This window comes from Zonotrichia leucophrys, chromosome 9 (assembly GCF_028769735.1).
Source record: "Zonotrichia leucophrys gambelii isolate GWCS_2022_RI chromosome 9, RI_Zleu_2.0, whole genome shotgun sequence".
Classification (NCBI taxonomy): Eukaryota; Metazoa; Chordata; class Aves; order Passeriformes; family Passerellidae; genus Zonotrichia; species Zonotrichia leucophrys.
In genome coordinates this window covers 14,029,998-14,048,435 of record NC_088179.1, presented here as the reverse complement: position 1 = coordinate 14,048,435, position 18,438 = coordinate 14,029,998, and the positions used below count along the sequence as shown (strand labels likewise).

Below are 18,438 nucleotides of genomic sequence, written 5' to 3'. Positions count from 1 at the left end.
CTCATTACAGGTACATAAGAAAATTCAAATTACTCTTATTTTGCTTGTATTTCCTCATTCGGAGAAAGTAAAACATTTTTCAGATATGACTCAGTATCAGTGATGCTCTGGTAGGACCCAGACAAGTTTCAACACTCAGAGCACTGAGTTAAGATCCAGCAATTCCAGATGCCCTGCTCTGTAACCTCAGACATCTGGCTGACAGCTCTGCATTGCTAAGCCACTTTACACCCAGGGAGTTCCTGGACCTGCATTTCTTTTGAAGATTTATGAAATACTTTATTGCAAACTGAAAAATAAAATCCTGCATAATATCAAAGACTTTCCTTTGCATAACTACAGAGAACTGGCTACAAGCACTTAAAAAAGTTATATGCGTATAACTAAGTTCATTATCATTTGCATCTCTGGAATTTTTGCATGATAGAAACCAAGTAATTTCACCAAATAAAAATGCTAAAAAATTCATCATTTCTAGAACAGATTTTTTTAAAAAGATGCACAAGCACTGTGGACTTCCAGGAGAGATGCTTAGCCAATGTCTGCATGAGAGGGTTACTTCAGAATAAAGGAAAGCGTGGATTTAAAATGCTATAGCTATTCTTGAATAATACCCCAGAGGAGTGCTCCTGTTATATTAAAAAAGAGTTTTCAGAGTTTTGTTTAATTCATTTCCCAGGTGAATTAAACTAAATCAGACAAAGATATTCCCTCCACTAGCATATGAGTGTCAACAAAAGGCACTATCCCAGAACAGCACAGCTACTTAACTTCCACTGGTCAGCAAGTGTTACTTTTCCAAAAACACAAAACAGGAAGAAGGAGCCCGAACAAAATATGTACCATAACAGTGGCAGAGAATGGCAGGCAGCACACCTGGTGTGGGAAGGAAAATGTACTGATGACCCCCAGCCAGATCCCAGTGCTTCTCAGCCTTGTGACCCACTCCCAGCTCCAGCTCAGCCCCACTAAGCCACTGCTCCCATCTCCCAGCAGCACTGCACATCCACACTCTGAGCTGCCACAGATCAAAGCCTCTCTGTGCTCCCTGAACGCAGGTTCTGTAGGTTCCACTATCTGTCACTTACATACACAGAGCTGCTGCTTGCAGTAATTTGAAGCTGAACTGTGCAATATTTGCTGCACACTGTAACTTACTGTTTACTTGAATAAAGAGCAGTGGGAAAATTTTCAAGAACTAGTGTATGTAAATAAAATGTAGATGGATGCACAGATGACTGCACAAGCAAACAAAGGAGTGCCTGTTCTGCTCATAAGCCAAATGCTATTCTTGAATATGCAATTGTACCTCCTATGTGTGTGATTCCATTTGCATCTGAAGATGTCTTGCACATGCAGACTCATTATGACAGTGCCCTAAATAGTCTCAGGGAAAATGCAAAGATTTATATGGGCAGCAACTGACTGGCTGATTAATGGCAGAGGCACAGCCTGACCCTGCCTACCTAGACAGAATGCTTGTTCCTGTTGCCCCAAATATCAAACTTATTGTTGTGATGCCTGGAGAAATATGAAGACCTACTGTGCCAGACATCATTTTAATTTGCCATAAAGCCAGCATCAATCAGTATATTTCCAGGAGCATCTCCAAATTTCACCAGTGTGAGACTCCCATGGAAGCCAAGTTCAGGATTTATTTTCAATACGAGCTTAATTTGTACTGAAGGCATCAATTTGCAAAATAGGGACTTAAACTGAGAAGTACTCTTGTGAATGTTTGAGAATAGATCAGTCTCTAGATACAACTCTACTACTGAAAATAAAGCTGAAAATGCACTGATGCTGAATGCTGTTGCTGGTTGATGTGACAAGTATCTGTGGTTTTAGCAATGATGCATCCCACAGGAGAGTCTGGCCAGAGCCAAGGGGAGGACAGGCAAGCGACAGAACCACTCATAGAGCCAAGTAAGAAATCCTTATGGAGGAAGACTAAAACACACTCACTAGCAGAATTCTCCATGTTGCTATTATGCAGTCTATGGGTACAGGGCCTTTTACATCAAAGTGGCTGCAAACCAGGTACAGATCAGCAAAAATAGTTTTTCTCAACTCTATTCATGGCTACAACAACAATGCAGACGTTATTTAAGGTTTACCTTGAACTTAACAGTGTAGTAGCTATCTGTTTCATACTTTTGGCTAGGAAGCCAAAAGCAAAAAAAACCAATCTGGACTGGCAAACCACATCTGCTAAGCAAAGGGGAAAAGAATGTTAGCAGAGAAAAAAAATCAAAGGAAAAAACACTTAACAAAATTAACTGTGGTTGCACCACTGAACAGGAAATACCTCTGCCCATGCAATACAATCAGTCAGCTTGCAAAGTCTGAAACTAAGATAACAAGTGAAGCACGTGAAGGATGATACAGGATGTTGTTGTGCTAAAATACTTGTAAAGAAAGGAAGAGGATAAATCTCTTACTCTGCATTACTAAGAATTACTTGCACTTTTGTGATTGCCTGGAGACCGATTAAGCCCCATTTTGCAAGGTGCTGTTCAAACAACCCCAGCCTGCCGTTAAGACAAGATGCGCACACCTTGGAAGTGGAGCATAAGAAAACAACAGGCTAGAGTTAGCTAAAGTAAAGAGGTGAGAGGTCTTTGCATAGCAATAAAGAAATCTTGCTAATGTTTTTGCTAACATCACAATAGAGCTGTACAGTACTATACAACTACCTTCAATATTTCACTGTTTCCCTTTGAAGTGTCATGCATTAGCTTCTGTCAGGATCAGGAGTGGTCTAAGGCTCTGAGTCAGCACAACACACAAATATGAATCTGACTTTAAACGTGTGCTTACATCCTTATGAGCTGTTTGCATTAAAGAAAACACAGATATGAGGAGGGCAAAAGGCTTGGTCAATCCATCAGAATAACTTCAGATCAGAGGATCAAGGACACGGAGGTAGTTCACAACATTCTGTGCCACCACTGTTGTAGTCAATGTTTCCACAGTCCTTCCACTCGCATAATTTTATAATCCTTTGGCTGGCTTACATCTCTGACTGGCTTGGCCCCACAATGCCACACTGGGCACAGCACACACCTTTAGGGTTGTTGCCAGACCATACACCTGTCTCCTGGGGCATGCTCAGCTTTTGAAAAAGTTAGCAAGGAGATTTATCCCCCAGCAGGCCCACCCCACACTGACTCTTTTATAAGTGGAAATTTTCCTTTTCATTGTGCATTTTTCAAGAACGTAATCCCCAACCTTAACAGAAAATGAAGAAGTTCAGCCAAGGAGAGGGAATGTATTTTAGCATGCTGATTCAAAGCAACAGACCCCATCTGGAGTTGTCAGGCTCATGGTGGCATGGGGCTAGTACCTGGAAAATAAGCTCAGTTGGAGATTACAATAGGAAATCATTCCCATAGTCTGTCTCCTTACAGCACATCATCAGGAAATACAAAGACTACTCGATGTTCAGTATCGTTCCTTAGAACAGGGAACGTAAGAAAAGATTCAAGCACCATATATGCATCAAACACACTCCAGTATAGGATCCACCTGTAAAGCCAAACCAGCTCAGCCAGGAAACTATTAGGACACTATCATTGACTTCTAGCTCTCTAGAGTTACAGCCTAGCATCCCCCATGGCCTGAGCACACCCCACTTTTACCAGTAGCTTATTGTTCTCTTTACTGCTCTTCCAAAAGACACAAACCAAACATTCACACATAGCACTACAGTGAAAACTCCACTGTAGTTTTTTACTGGAAAGAGACTAGTGTGCATACGGCTTCCACATGCAGCCACAATTTATTCTACTTATTATTCATATTGTTCTTCAAAGCAGGGCAGAACGTGCTTTGAAGGGAGTCCAGTGTTCTCTCCCAAAGATTCCCCTGTTGCCATGAGCTTGTCATAGACAGCAACTTGCACACAAGAGTGTCATGGGAGGGAAGAGGCTACTGAGGCATAAACGGGTGCCTATAACCATTAACAGCTTTTCCTTAGCAAGGCCATAAGGGAATCCAGGCTACCTCAGCAACAGTGGTCCCCTAAGAACTGCCTTTCTCTTCAAGAGAACACCAAGCATTTGCACTAGAGGCATGGACATTTTTCTCTTCTAGGACCAAGATTTCACAAAAAAACCCGAAACACGCATTAGGAAAGAATACTCTAAGAGATGCCCTCATAAACATCCAATTAATAGTTTCTATAGACGTTAATAATAACAACAATAACACAGGATTTCACTTCAGAAGCATTTACCCAGTGTTCTAGAGAGGGAAATTCAGATTCATGGAAGAAACGTGTAGCACTGAGGAAATTGTAGAAACACCACTTTAAAAGCTTCAACAAGACATCCTAAAACGCAGGGGTAGTACCACACCAAACCAAGGCACTCATGCACTCATTCCCCTCTTCAAGAAGTGCTCAGGGGAAGTGTTTAGGATCACAAATATTGTTCAGAAATTCACCCCACTGCACTTTCTTCCCATCCTAGAGAAATGCTCGCTCCCCAACAGTCTAGGAGCTGAGAGAGGAGTTGGGAATTTCCTCAGGCCCCCCATCAGGAGCAGGCAGGGATTTCTCTTTGCCTGTAAGTACACTGCCATTCAAAAACTCATTCAGCACTCTCCACCAGAAAACCACTGCGACATTACTACTACCAGCAGCACAAAGTGTTGAGAGCTCTCACTCAGGGGCCAACCCTAGAGTTGTTTGGGGCCACTGGCACTCTGGGGAGGGTTATCCCCATATTGGCCAGGTGGTAACAGAAATCACAGTTGGGGGTTTCAGGTGAGATGAAAAATACAGGGGTCCCATATTAAGAAAAAGGACCTGAGTGGGCTGCACGTAGGATGGGGAACAAAAATGAGGGTCATGTGTGAGGCAGGAATCTCTGTGAGGACAAAGGCCACACGTGGGGGCTCTGAGTGGGTGGGGGCTCCAGGCGGGGTTAGGCACAGGGTGGGGTGGGGGCCAGGCCTCGGGTAGAGAGGGGCCGGGTTGGGAATCAGCGGGCGGGGATGCGGAGGGGAGCCGGGCGTGGGGATGCCGAATTAAGGGTACTCGGTGCGGGGATGCACGGCGGGGTCAGCACCGCGGACAGCGCCCGGCCCATCCCGGCCACCTGTGCGCGGCGCCGGCGAGACGGAGGCGCAGGGGAAGGAGGGAGGGAGTGAGGGCGGCGAGGAAACGGGGCCAGCCCGGGCCGAGCGGCGCCCGGGCGGGGAGGCGAGGGCGGCGGGGACAAGGACGCGCGCTCCCCACCTGGGCTGTGGCTGGATCTCAGGCGCCTTCCACAGAGACACTGCAGCATATGCGAGCCTTTCTCCAGGAGAAGCCCGAGAATCCTCATGGATTTCACTTTGTGGCGCCCTCCCGCTCCTCGGAAAAGGGACCGGCCCCGGAGCGGCCGGCTCTCAGCGGCGGGGCGTCGGGCCCCCTCGCCGCCAAACTTCCCGGCCCATCGCCGCGGCCCCGCCGCGCCCGGGGGAGGGAGGGGGACCCCGCCGCCACTTCTCGGGACTTGTCCGCCGGCGGAGGGCCGGCCGTGCCGGGAAGCGGGGCGGGCTGGCTGGAAGGACGTCAAGCCCTAGAAACACGCGCGGCCGGCTCCCAGCCCTGCCCCCTGCCGGCACAGCCCCCGCCGGGCCGGGCCGGGCCGGGCCGCCGGGACCCCACCGCCGCCGGGGCTCGGCCGTTCTGCTCCTCCGGCGGGGGCTGTGCCGCTTTCCCCCTGACACCGGGTACCGGTCCCGCCGTGCTCGAGTTCTGCGAGTCCCGGCGGGGAGGGAGGAAGGGAGAAAGGGAGGAGACAGCCCCGCCGCCCGCCCCAGCAGCGCCGGGGCCGCCGTGCGGGGCCTGGCAGGGCTGGTGCCCGCGGTGCCCCAGCTACAGACGGCACCGAGCGCGGCCCTGCCGGGGCTCCCGGGGCTCGAACTGCGGGCCGGCAACGGGGCCGGGAAGAAGAGACACCTCTGGTATCAAATCACCGCTGGGTGCCAGTGCCCAGACGGGAGGGCTCCCTGATGAGCACGCTATAAACGAAGAAGCCTCCGTCTTCCCACCTGCCCCAAGGCACCAGCCTCCTGCGAACAGCGCTCCATTGAAACTCAAGGTACCTTCTCTTTTACCCGTTTTTAAACTGTCGCTGTTACAGCGCTGCAGACTCAAGTCTCAATGTTGGCGCTGCACAAAGAAAGGTAGGGCACATATTTCACATGCAAGGATGGGAAATTAACCAGAACTGTCTCCAATTCATGAAATTACACAAAATCCACAGCATAAGGCTAGAAAGAACAGGAGCACAGAAAAACTCCTTCGACAAAACAGTACTACCACATACAAAAGTGGTTCAAAATAACTCTTTCACCTGAATGAACTCTAATAGTGCACTAAAAAGCAGCTCCCTCTGGGACAAATAGGATCCCAGCAGAAGGGTGAATTTTTAACTGAATTACCTTGTGCTCAAGCAGGGTTACCTACTCACACACCATCTTCCAAAACCTGCTCTGCTTTTGTTTCCCTTAATACCTGGAAGAAGTGACCAGACACACCAGACCTGGTGTGTCTGACCAACTCACGGGATGAATATTTTCCAGAGAATGCACTCTAGGATATAACAAGCTTCTGGCCAGCACTTAAGTGGTATGAGAGTGGGGATACACACTTAGATGTTAACATCTAGATCAGAGTACTGAGGCACATAACCCAGGTGTAACAAAAGAGATGCTGTTTAGGGGTGAGAATCTATCAAGCATGTGTGGCAAAACAAATATTTTTGAGAGCATCTGGAGTCTTTCATGCCCTCAATAAATACTCCACAGTTTTCAGATTTGCTCTTGAATATAAAGGGGGGAAAAAAAACCAATTAAAATGCTAAACATTTCATGAAATGGTAGCTCTTATTTTTTCCAGTCAACTCTACTTCATATGCTAAAAACCAGCACTTATCTGGAAGCAAAGCCAGTAGCATACAGTTGAGGACTGTTAAAAGGATGGAAGATGTTACTAATATCCCTGGGATTCATGTTAAACTCAGTTTTTGTTATCTGCTGTGACTTAGGCTGAAAAATCATCACTCTGTCTTAATTTATAAGCTATTTTAGACAGGACCTTGCACATGCACCAAGTCATAGCAAAAAGCTGAATGAAACTGCCCTTCCCCATGTCCCCAGTTACCCAGGATCATTGCTCCATCACACTCCTCAGCAATCCCTGCTCCACACCCATCATGAAAGGCTATGGTGCCATGTCAGGGCACATACCAAACTGAGACTACAGTGGCTACCTCACCCTTCTCCCAGAGTTGTCCTTCAGTCCTCTGCTACACCTGATCACCAGAGAACCAGCCTACAGCCCTGCTGGAACAAGGCCAGAAGGAGCGTGCACCCTGAAGCCCTAAAACAGAACTGGTGGTTCTCCAGTACTTCAGTAATAGCATAAACAAATAATAGTCCTCTTTCTGCAAATGCTTCAGCAGCATGTTTGAGATGAGAACAATTCTGGATCTGGCTGATCAAGTACAGTACAGTGAGATCCAAAGTCAAGGTGCCCTCCTTGCTTAGCAGCCAACATGGAGCTGTAAGTGAGGGGCTCTCATTTAGGGAGGCCAGGACTGAAGTGCAGCACTAGTTAAGAGGGAAGAGTTGCACTTAGATGTTATATGTATCAACCTAGCATAGAAATGGGCAGATTTAGCTCATTAACATGCAAGGGCAAGTACCTTGGACATGATACAGATGTTTGTTAGAATAAAAAGTGAAAATGCAACAGGTAGCTGAATTTTGAGACCTCTGTTCATTAAACTAAACACAGCTGTTCCTGGAAAATCTACTCAAAATAACCCATAAAACCCACTAATAAAATAATCCCCGTTTCTTTGGGGAGTTTCCATCACCTTGCAGCAAGGCTGATAATCCAGCCTTTGTGGGCACATTCTAAGGGGTCAGTTCCTGAGTCACATTAGAGAAAAAGAGGGCAGACTCAAACCAGTGAAAAGAATGAATATTACCTGACATTTCCAAAGAAGGGCCGTAAGGACTGCAACAAGCACGTGCTCTTTCCAACTGAGTAGATTTAAGTAAGTTTAGACAGCAAAATGGAAGCATAAAAATGGTAAAGAAAGAACTGTGATGCATATGACTCAAGAGTTTACATGCTACAAAATACTCAGTAATATCATGTATCCAATTAGGTAAATCTTAGCCCAGTAAACAAAGCTTAAAGAATTTGAAAAGATAAATGGAGCTGACATAAATCGAGACATTGCTAGATGTGTTAACTCATTTAAATCTGAAAACAAGGTAAACCAAAATAAAATTTACTTCAGTGCAGAGAGACAGCATGTACCCAAACAATACTTCAATGGGACACAGTGGTGCATAAATCTCACTATGGCTCCATTGATGAGCTCACACTACTAAATAATAATGCTAATAACATCTCAAAAGTTACTGTGAAAATGCTAGAGATATTTAAATTTTTAGCCACTGGTGGAACACAGGTATTAGAAATGATAGTGAGCTTGAATAAAAGCAGAGATTGCATTTGCTGGAACACAAAGAAAGCTGTGAAAGCCTTATTGAGGTCAGAAGACATTTACAGGGAACACAGTGTCATGTGTGTTTCTCCCTTATTAAATTAAAATGCCATTGGCCTTCTGAAGCACTGAACAGAAACGAGAATATGTTTAGGATTATGGAATTTAAATTAATACCTTCTGCTAAAAAGAGGAATGTACTGCACACTCTGATCAGAGAAAAATAAGGTGATTTAGCCGACAAGGCTCTTTGCTAGGTATTAAAATAGCATAATGTGTGTGAGTTCACCTGTTACAAAAGCCAAAAAAGAAAGAAAATCTACAGAAGCTCCAAGAAGAGAGTAGCTGGAAAGCTAATTTCTTTGTGTTCAAACACAGGCAGTAATAATCTTTCAGGGTGCTGGGTCTATGCTGTTTTGTTGTCACCCATACTGAGTGGTAGTTCTTTGGACATTGTGTTGGGTGCACAGACAAACAGCTTGTGCAGGTGTGTTATTTCTGGTTGGTTGGTTTGGGTTTTGCTGCAAGTCTCTGCCCTTGTTGCATTTTTTGGCCAAACACAGGCGGATATGATGAGAAAGGGCCCATTAACCTTAAGAGCTTTGTTCAAGCTGGTGCTGACGCAGAGCTTGCACCTTGTCCCTCTCTCTGTAAATCTACAAAACTCCTGGCACTTGGTGCTCATTTCTCCAAGCTCACTCCATGGGTCTGATATGTGATCACTGGCTGCATATTCTTCAGCGGTGGCAGAGAACCACTCCACAACACATCTCCTTGCAAGAGCAAAATCTACCAAAACAGGCCAAGCCCTTTTCAGTGCAAACCACTGTCACCACTGTGCTCTCTGGCTGTTTCTGCTTACCCTTTTCCCCTTCTTGATGAAGCTGGCAAGGGACATAACAGCCACATACAGCTCCTACTGCACCCAGCTCCACCAAAGCACAGCACAATCACACCAGTGACAGTGGGAACTGCAGCACAAAGGTGAGAGGTTTGCTGAAGGTCACATAAGAAATTTGTGGACAAGTAGGGAATCACCTGTCAGCCCTCATTCTGGTGATTTAATGAGAGAATTAGCCTCTTCCCGATCAGGATAAAACTGCACTAAGGCAAAGAAAGATTCTTCTGAAAACTCTACCATGGATAAAGTATACCACACACCTTCTGAGAGCAAATAAAAGGTGCAAAAATAAAAAAGCTTGATTTCGTACATCAGACAAGAAAGATTAATTTCTTATTTGCTTTTCTGAGCAAGAGTGAACAGAAACCACCAACTCCAGGTCTTGCTGGAGAGACTGGCTTGGTAAAATCTCAGCCCTTTCTGAGCTCACCAGAGCAGGTTCCAGAGCAAAAGAAAAGATGTCCCATAGCCTTGATCATTTAATAGGTTTATCCTCAGACACATAAAGAGCTTATAGTAATGAGCACTCAGGAGCTGAATTTCCTGACATTAAGAAGAAATCTAATATTACATGTAAAGAAGGTTTTGTGTCTCCAGTCTGAATTAGGGAGAAGTGGTTATTCTGAATATTTTTCAGTAAAGTGACACTTCCTCAGAACCTGAACTTCTAGGGCATCTCCAAACATTTTGGCAGTAGTATGAGCAGCACAGAACAGATACTCTGGAAAAAGTAAGGTAGCCAGACACTGTTCTTTCCACCCACTGCCACTGGCCAGCAGATGCCCTCATCTACAGGATGTCTCACAATGTGTTTTTAAGAACCCTGGATGGATTTCTCCCCAACTACTTTTTATACTCATTTTTGGAAACCAGTAATACCATTGGCCTCCTAACCATCTTTTGGAAAGGAGTTCCATGGAGGTTAATCATGTGGCAGGAAAAAGCTTTTATTAGTTTAAAACTCCTTCTCTATAGCTCCATTTAATCATTTAAATGATTAAATTAACTTCTAAGGTGAGCATTATAAGATTATATTGTGAAATAGTAATTTTATGTTCTCCATAACAGTCATGGTTTTATACACCTCTGTCGTATTTCCTTCTTCAATTGTTTCATTTCTGAAGGCACCTGAAAATGCATAATCTGTTCCATCATTCCCTGGGCAGCAGCTACTCTTCACGCTCCACTGAACTTGTCATTGTTTCCTGTGCCTTTCTAGTTCTATCACATCTTTTCTGAGACAGGATAACTGGAGCTGCACACAGTACTCAAGGTGCAAGTGCTCCAGGGATTTCTAGCTCAGCAGGTTGATAGCTCCTATTTGCTTGCTGTACCTTTTCCAATAATTTCTGCTTGCATCTGCTGAGCTAGCACTTCTGGAGAGATTCACTTTCTCTGTGGTCTTTCTCCAGTGAGGAAATGTGTGAAAAGGACCCTAGTAGCACCCCTTGCCCTTATATATATATATATATAAATATATATAAAATATTTATAGATACACCCCCCCATATGTTTGGGTTTCATCAATGGATGCATTACCCTGCACTCCTCCCCAGTTTCTACTGTTGTTAGTTCAGCAGATGCTCCATATCAGATGTTCCTTCTGCAGCTCCTTTATGTCCATTTCTGTTTCTCTTACTTCAAAGATTTTGTCTCTTCTTCATCCTCTCACTCTTCAAGATCATTTAAGAGCATGGCCAAGATTGCACAGCTCAGTCCCTCTTCACTGGCAATTTCCCCACTGATGAGACCTGCCCTTTTGTTCTTCAGGGAAAACACCAGTGAAGAGGCATCTCAGAAATCCAGACTTGTGTCTCACCTTTCCCCAGCTGCTCAGGGAACATTAAGGAATCTGGGGGGATGTTCCTCCCCACAAGAGGCATGCAGCCCCTTACCCAGATGACCAAGCCCCACAGGATGGCTGCTGTGATTTTTTGCAGATGTAGTTCATGGCAAACCTCCAGATGTTGCCACATTTGTCCTTTGAACCCGAGAGCTGCAGAAGCACCTTCTAGGTGCAACTCTCTGTTGGGTTCAAGTCCCCTGCCAGCTGTGGTTGCTGTTCCACATCTGCAGCCCTTCCAAGGGAAAACATGCTGGAAGGCAGAAGATCTCCCCTGCCTGCCAATCCCTCCAGGCTCAGAGGTTATGAGAGAGGAAAGCAGATTAAAGGGCTGTAATGCAGCCAGCACAGGAAGATCTGACCCACAGGGCTCCAGTAATTGAGGTTATTAATCCACAGTAGGTAATGATGGCTTTGCTTGAGGCATGACCCAAGTTGTGGGGGCAGCAGATCACAGTTGAGCCAGGGTTTGGGGTGGGCAGCAATCCAGCCTGCTGGCCAGCAGAGCTCCTGGGCCCTGCCCAGTGACAGCACCTTGGCCCCTCTGCTTTCAGCAGGCAGCCACCGAGGCACAGCCAGAGCTGGAATGGGTGCAGCTTCCAAATTCAAGATGTGCTCTTGGCTTTACCCCCAGCTCCCTGCGTGAAACATGAACAACTGGCAGGCTGCTTCCTCATCTAGGAGTGCAACCAATCCATCCACCTCACAAGGAAAAGTTGTCAGGCTTATTAAAGGGGATTTTCTAAGGGTAAAAGTACAATAGACCAACCATGCAAAAAGCCATCTCCCCTTCCCCTCCAGCAAACTCACTCCTAATGTTCCAGAGGGCATCTGAGGTTGGGAGCAGCAGCTGTGGAAGCACGAGCCTCCCCATCTGCCTACTTCCAGTGACACTTACAGAGCCTTTTACTGTTGTCTAGACCTGAAGTGTATTTATTCTGGTATGCTAACATAACACATGTGGCACAGCCTCATCAAGACAAGCAAGTACTTGCCTAACTGCCTGCCTTGGGAATGATGGTACAAGAAATGCTTTCTGCTCCAATTCACAGCCGCTCCAATGACAGAAAAGCCACTATCAGGACAACACAGATCAGATCCTCACTCATTAAGTGACCACCATGGCTGAAGAGTGCTCAGAAACACATCTGAAACAGATTTCTTTGGAAAGACCACTATTCTGGAAAACGCAATATGCAGTGCCTGCAGTGTAGCACAACTACGGCCCTTTATCAGACCTATACACAGACTTGTACCTGCTGGTTCTGAAAGGAAGAAAATTACAAAAGCTAGGTATTAAATAATAATATTACAGCACAGTTATAAAAAGTTTATGTAGGTAAAGGAAAATTAATGTTTCAAGAGATCTGAAGATGGGATTTACAAGACCTTTATAAGAGCCACCCTTGAAATCCTGGGTTGTTAGGACAGGACTTCCTACTGGGTACATTTTTTTTCCAGGTGAACTTAAAAATTCTTGTCTTGAAAATTTCCTTTTCTGAGACTCATATCATGTAGTCCTCACCATAATGCAAGAGAGCTAACAAAAAAAAAAAAATCTGTCTCTTTCTAAGAGTACACTATTACTTTGGGGAAGTTGAAAAAAAAAATTAACATGTTATTTTCCTTAAAATGACATTTTTCTAAAGTGTCTCAACTTTGCCGAAGTACTTTAGCAATATTATGAAAATAAAATTGCAAGGAAAGTCCTTGATCTCATAAAAATAAAACATTTCTGTAAGATTCTCAAACAAAGTCAGACAATGAGGAATACCAGGAATGTTTGGCTGACAGCGTTGTGAACAGAGAGAACTTGACTTGTTCCCCATTAGCCCAAGAGTCCCCTCTGCTCTGCAGCCCCCTGCACATGGATATCCACATACCACACACCAGGTTCATGGGATAGAGAAGGTTTTTTCTCTGTTTATAGTTTCAGGACAAATGGTGAAGGCAGTTGGTATGACCAAGCTCAGACCGTGCCAGCTACAAGGCAGAACCACTTTCTCTACCTCTGCTGTAAGAGAAAACCCAAACCTGAGTAACATATTTTAGGTTCTTTTTTTGCATTTGACTCATGGTCCAGCATCTTTAAAGGTTTCTATTGTTAGCTTTTCTCTGCAGCCATTAGAACCAGGAAGTCAAAATATGCCAAGTTACCATTCATACATAATGGCTCAGGGATTTAAGAAAGGCCCCAAATCTTCTAAAAGTTAGCAGCACCAGTTTGCAATAACCACACCAGTGACAGGTAACATGGCTGGCTCCCAGGGACAGGAATCATTGCTGACATGTGACATACTCAGTAATGGCCTTACCCTGCTTTTGCTGAAAACACAGCACTGCCAGCCCACAGGCAGCTCAGAGTGATTATCAGCCTCTGGAGAACTCTGCTCCCCTATAAGAACATAAAAATCCTGCTTTCCTCAGCAGCTGAAGATATTTCACTTAAGATGGAATAAAGATTCTAGCAAATCCCATTCCAAAACATGCATAATCTGGCAAATCAGGGAGGAATAAGAAGCATTCAAAGTCAAAGATGAAGCACTATTTATGTGATTATTGCTGTGGAGCACAGCAAGAAAGAGGAAATCACAAAAGATGGATGACCAATGGGTGGAATTTCAAAAGAGGAGTAAAATACAGGAGGAAAATGCTTTTGTGTGTGAGCAGATAAATCAACTAGGCAATTCTTTATCAGGCATTACCAGAGGCCTTGAAGGTGAAGCACTGCACTGATTGTCTACTTCCCACAGGCATAGTTTAAAACCTGGACCACACCCCACACATGGCACATGAGATGGACCTGGCACAGCACAAAATGCAGCTCAGCACAAGCTAAAGCTGTAAATGCAACCACAGAATGGACCGAGGAAGGGTTAAAGGAGACAAGGGTGGGTGCAGAGGATTTTCCAATAATGTTAGAGAGATGGGGCTAGATTCTGATCTGCTATAACTGATACTACTCCAGGAGGTCTGAATTTAGCCCATGCATTTCAGGCACTGGTACTTTATTTTTTTTCTGACAGGCACTTTAGGGATGCAAAGCTGAAATCATAAAGCTGAGCTGCTGCTCCGTCAGCATGTGCTGAGCTATTTATGAGTCACTAAAACACACCTTTTCTAATTCTCACCTTAGCTTGTGAATGGCATGTGGCCAGGATGCCTTTTCCAGCTACTTGAGAAAAGTCACCACAGCGTGCTGTGTGCCAGGCTGTTGGCAGAGCCACTGCACTGGCTCTGCTACAGGACATGTTTGACCTCCAGCCAGACCTGCATTAGCCCTCTGCCTGTTTACACTGGGACAGTCACAGACATTATCTAAACAGTGTCACCCAATGGCAGCAATAAATTTTGGGAATTTCCCTCAAATGAGAAGGCCTCTGCAGAATTAAAAACCACAACTGCAGGCTTGAGTTGTCCTAAGTCCCCAGTGCTGCCTTAGCCCCACACACCATTTCTGTCCCTGCACAAAGGATCCTACCAGGTACAGGGGGCTCACAAGTGAGTGGAACCACAGCCACCACTTTCCACTCCCAACAAGCTGCATCCTGCAACTCAGCAGGGAAACAGAAGTTACAATGGGGAAAAATGTCCAATTAAAGCACAGCTGTTCTGAGCCAGTTCTCATGTGTCATGCATCCACATCCTCAGACCACTGACAAAACTATTTCCTTTCAGCTGGCATTTGCTTAAAGCCCCAACACAGAGGCAACCTCAACTATGCAGCATTCAGTTTCACATAAACCCTCCTTAGATGTTACATCCCAGCAGTGAGGATTCCATTTGCTCTATCTAGATATCTTCAAGGCCAGCCCCACATCCAAATCCTTACACTCAGAGGCTTGACTTATTTTTCTCCATCACTTTGGTTCCTTGACTGTTATCCTGATCCCAAAGGGGATTTTCCATCTCCCACTCCCCTTCTCAGCCAGCTGCTGTGCACAGATTTAGCAGGATGACTCAGAACCAGGGAATGACAGCTCAACATTTTCCTGCTATAGAGCAATCAGTGCCTGTCTCCAGAAGGTCCTTGGGTCAGGATTGGAGGTTCTGCACAAGGGAAAGGCAAGCAATGGCTGCTTTCTGAGGAAAAACAGACCCAACTCCATGGGACCTCCTGCTGCTTCCCTCTGTCACAGCCCCAACTTGTCCTTGCTTAAGTCTCACAGGAGCAGCTGGTTGTAAAACACAAGTTTAGCTATTTGCTTTTCATGACAGCAGAGCCCCAGAGCTCCTGAGGTCAGTGCCAGGCACTCTGTGAGCAGCACACGACACTGGAAGCTGTGAGGAATAGGAAGGGGGGCTCCCAAGGTGGTGTCTTTTCCTTTTCCCTGCTGAGTTACAGCAAGTGTCACAGCCACATCATCTATTTTTCATTCCCCCGTGCTCAGTGTCAAGCCATAATTAAGCCATAAGGAATCCAGCACCACTCAGCAGTGCACAAAGGCACTCTGGCTCAGCTCTGCAGAGCTGTATGCCTTAGTGTGCAGTGTTGCAGGAAGGAGGAGAGTCTGATACCAAAACGCTCCCAATTTTTGTACACTTCACTCCCAGAACTGCAGCAGTAGCAGTGAGAGCAAGGCAGGGCACAGAAGAGCCTGGCTCCTCAGCCTGCTCCCTCAGTCACCCCCTGGGTACAGCAGGAGCTGTCAGGCAAGGCCACAAATGCCCAAGGTGATTCATGTCAGCAGCCAGCAGCACGAAGGCAAGCAGGCAGAAGGATCTGTCTCAGGATGATGCTCTCAGAGGACAGATGGTCAAAGATAACTTCTGAAAGAGTGCTTAAGTGGAACTCCTGCCTCTCCACACAGCTGCAGTAACTCAGAGCCTTTCCCCAGACCCGAGGCATCACTAAATCTGCAGCTGGGGAGAAGAGCTTTGCTGCCAGAGCCCATGGATGTGCACTGGACACAGCATGGCCATGGGTCAGACTGTCCCTGCAGAGGAGCAGGCATCACTCACAGGGAGAGCCAGGGATCCCTCCTGGTGCTTGGGCACCTCCACACTCACCACCCTGCCCCTTGGCAGAGCTCCCCTGGGCTCAGGCAGGGCACCTGGACTGTCTCTCTGCCCATTTATCCAGCCCAATTCTCAATGAGCACAGAACACCTGGCAGCCCCAGTCTCCAGGTAAAATTTGCAGTGCTTTTGATGAGCTAGAACAGACAACAGCTTTACTTGTACAGCATTGGGGCAAGCATCTGGTAATGGGCTACATTAACACAAAGTAAATTAACAATCAGGTGCAACCTTGGAGCTGACATCTGCTCCAGACTGTGGCATAGTCAGAGCAGCTAAAAGTGAGACAGAGCAACTCCTGGGCAACAGCTCATAGGGGAAAGCTTGCTCTGGTCTGTCAGGGATGCAGGCAGAGTGCTTGGATAATCTCATTTTAAAGTATTGTTCTGCTCTTCCACAACTTGCTTTACTAGTTAGATACTCACCTTGTAGAAGCTGTTGGGCCATGTCTTTGGTACCCCATAATTTTTCTTCCACAGTGGCACTCTCACCAAGGAAGGTTTCATGAAAGTTGCCTGCTGAGGCCAATTATCATTTTCCTTATGGGTTTTTACACAAATTAGGATTGATGGAAATGGGCTCTTGGCCATCCTGCCACACAGCAGCTGTGTTTGCACTGCACTTCACTGAGACCCTGCTATTTACATCTAATATTCCAACTTTTCAAACTTCCTTTTATTTCATGTTACAAGTTTCTTATTTCCTCACCATCTCTTTGTAACATCCTAATGTCCCTGCTAAGATTTTACACACCAGAAAAATCCTGCTGAAAACAGAACTCAAATATAAAGAAGGTGATGGTTCAGCCCAGGGTCAGGATAGTTAACACAGACACGAAATGCTGTGTGCAGACCAGTATGAGGTTCTTAACACATGACAAGGCATTACAGAAGACAGAGAAGCTGCCATCCATTTTCCTAAGGGCAGTAGCCTTGAATATCCTTTCATATTCTTACTGCTGTCAGGATTTTCCTACCCCACAAGTACTCCTGAAAAATAGGGGAGATTCCTGGCGGCTGGGACCAAGCAGGAGCACAAGGATGCTGTTTCTGCATGTGCTGCAGTACAGCAGTTTTGCCATGTGAGAGGCCCAACTGGTCAGCATGCCTCCCCAGAGCACAGGTTTATTCTGAAGGCTTTGGCTGATTCTTATTCTTTACACAAGGACTTCACTCACAATTTAAGCATCACAAGGGTTTACAGAAGCTTTCCTCTTTGGTGATGTGGAGTTTAGCAGCAAACATTCTGCATACTTAAGGGTTATAAATGATACTATCTGTTTTTAGGACTACAGGCAATACTTTCCCATAGTTTCATGGTTGTACTGAAATGGGTTCTTGACTACAGGCAGCAGTAGGGGTCAGTGTAGTGTATGTTAAGTGGGAGAATTCAACTAAAAAATCTAAGGGGAAAAAACCAACAAGCTGCAGCATCTTGTGACAGCTCACCCCAGAAGCCCTGTCAATCTGCCAGGACTGCATTACCCAGGAGCTGGGAGTGAAGCTAAACCATCCACTGTCTAATGCTCAAGAGCTCTTTAACCCACTCCATCTTCAGCTGCTTTCCGTTGCTGGCTGCTTTTAACCTAGTTTTCAATCTCCAGAACTCTTATTTCTGGCTGCAGCTTTCATTAGCAGAGACACACTCCCCATTCAATTCCTTCCAGAGATGTAGGCTACATCCCCAAAGTGCCTTTTTGGGAAAGTTGTCTGATGCACTTGCAGCCAGAGGGTGCAGTGCCCTGGAAAACAGGGAGGAATCTAGCTTGCAAAGTGCATTTTTCCCCTCAGTACTAAGAAGCCAAACCCCACTGGTGAATTTTGTAGATGGGATTGTTCTTTCCTAACCATTGCCAGTTTTGTTTCTAAAGCTGATGGGAAAGACTGTTTTTTAAGGACTTGGAGAGCTCTTCTCCTTTTGTCTCTTTCCCTATCCTTTTGGAGTGGTTGGTGATTCATTACTTCTGTCTCTACTTTTTCACACCTCCATTACTGATTCCCTCTTATACAGGCAGCTGGGGAAGAAACAGCTTTCAGGAAGTCCCAATGATCACAGATATACCCTCATCCTCAGCTTGCAAAGTGCTTTCTTGCTGAGCTGCCAGAAACACTGATTTCCTGAAATACTCATGATTTCCTGCAGGAAAATCATCTCCTGTCA

General features: G+C 45.7%; 1 protein-coding gene across 2 annotated transcripts in view; it reads right to left on the bottom strand.

Annotated features, from left to right (window-relative positions):
* FGF12 (fibroblast growth factor 12) overlaps positions 1-18,438 on the bottom strand; it is a 218,723-nt gene that overhangs the window by 133,452 nt on the left and 66,833 nt on the right. Inside the window, exon 1 of one of the 2 annotated variants that reach the window (XM_064720751.1) lies at positions 5,243-5,378. The exons of the other annotated variant lie outside the window; for it this stretch is intronic. Coding sequence (XP_064576821.1) covers positions 5,243-5,330 — 88 coding nt within the window. The 5' untranslated portion in view covers positions 5,331-5,378. Of the gene's footprint in view, positions 1-5,242; positions 5,379-18,438 lie in introns of those variants that run through there. 2 annotated transcript variants of the gene reach the window in all.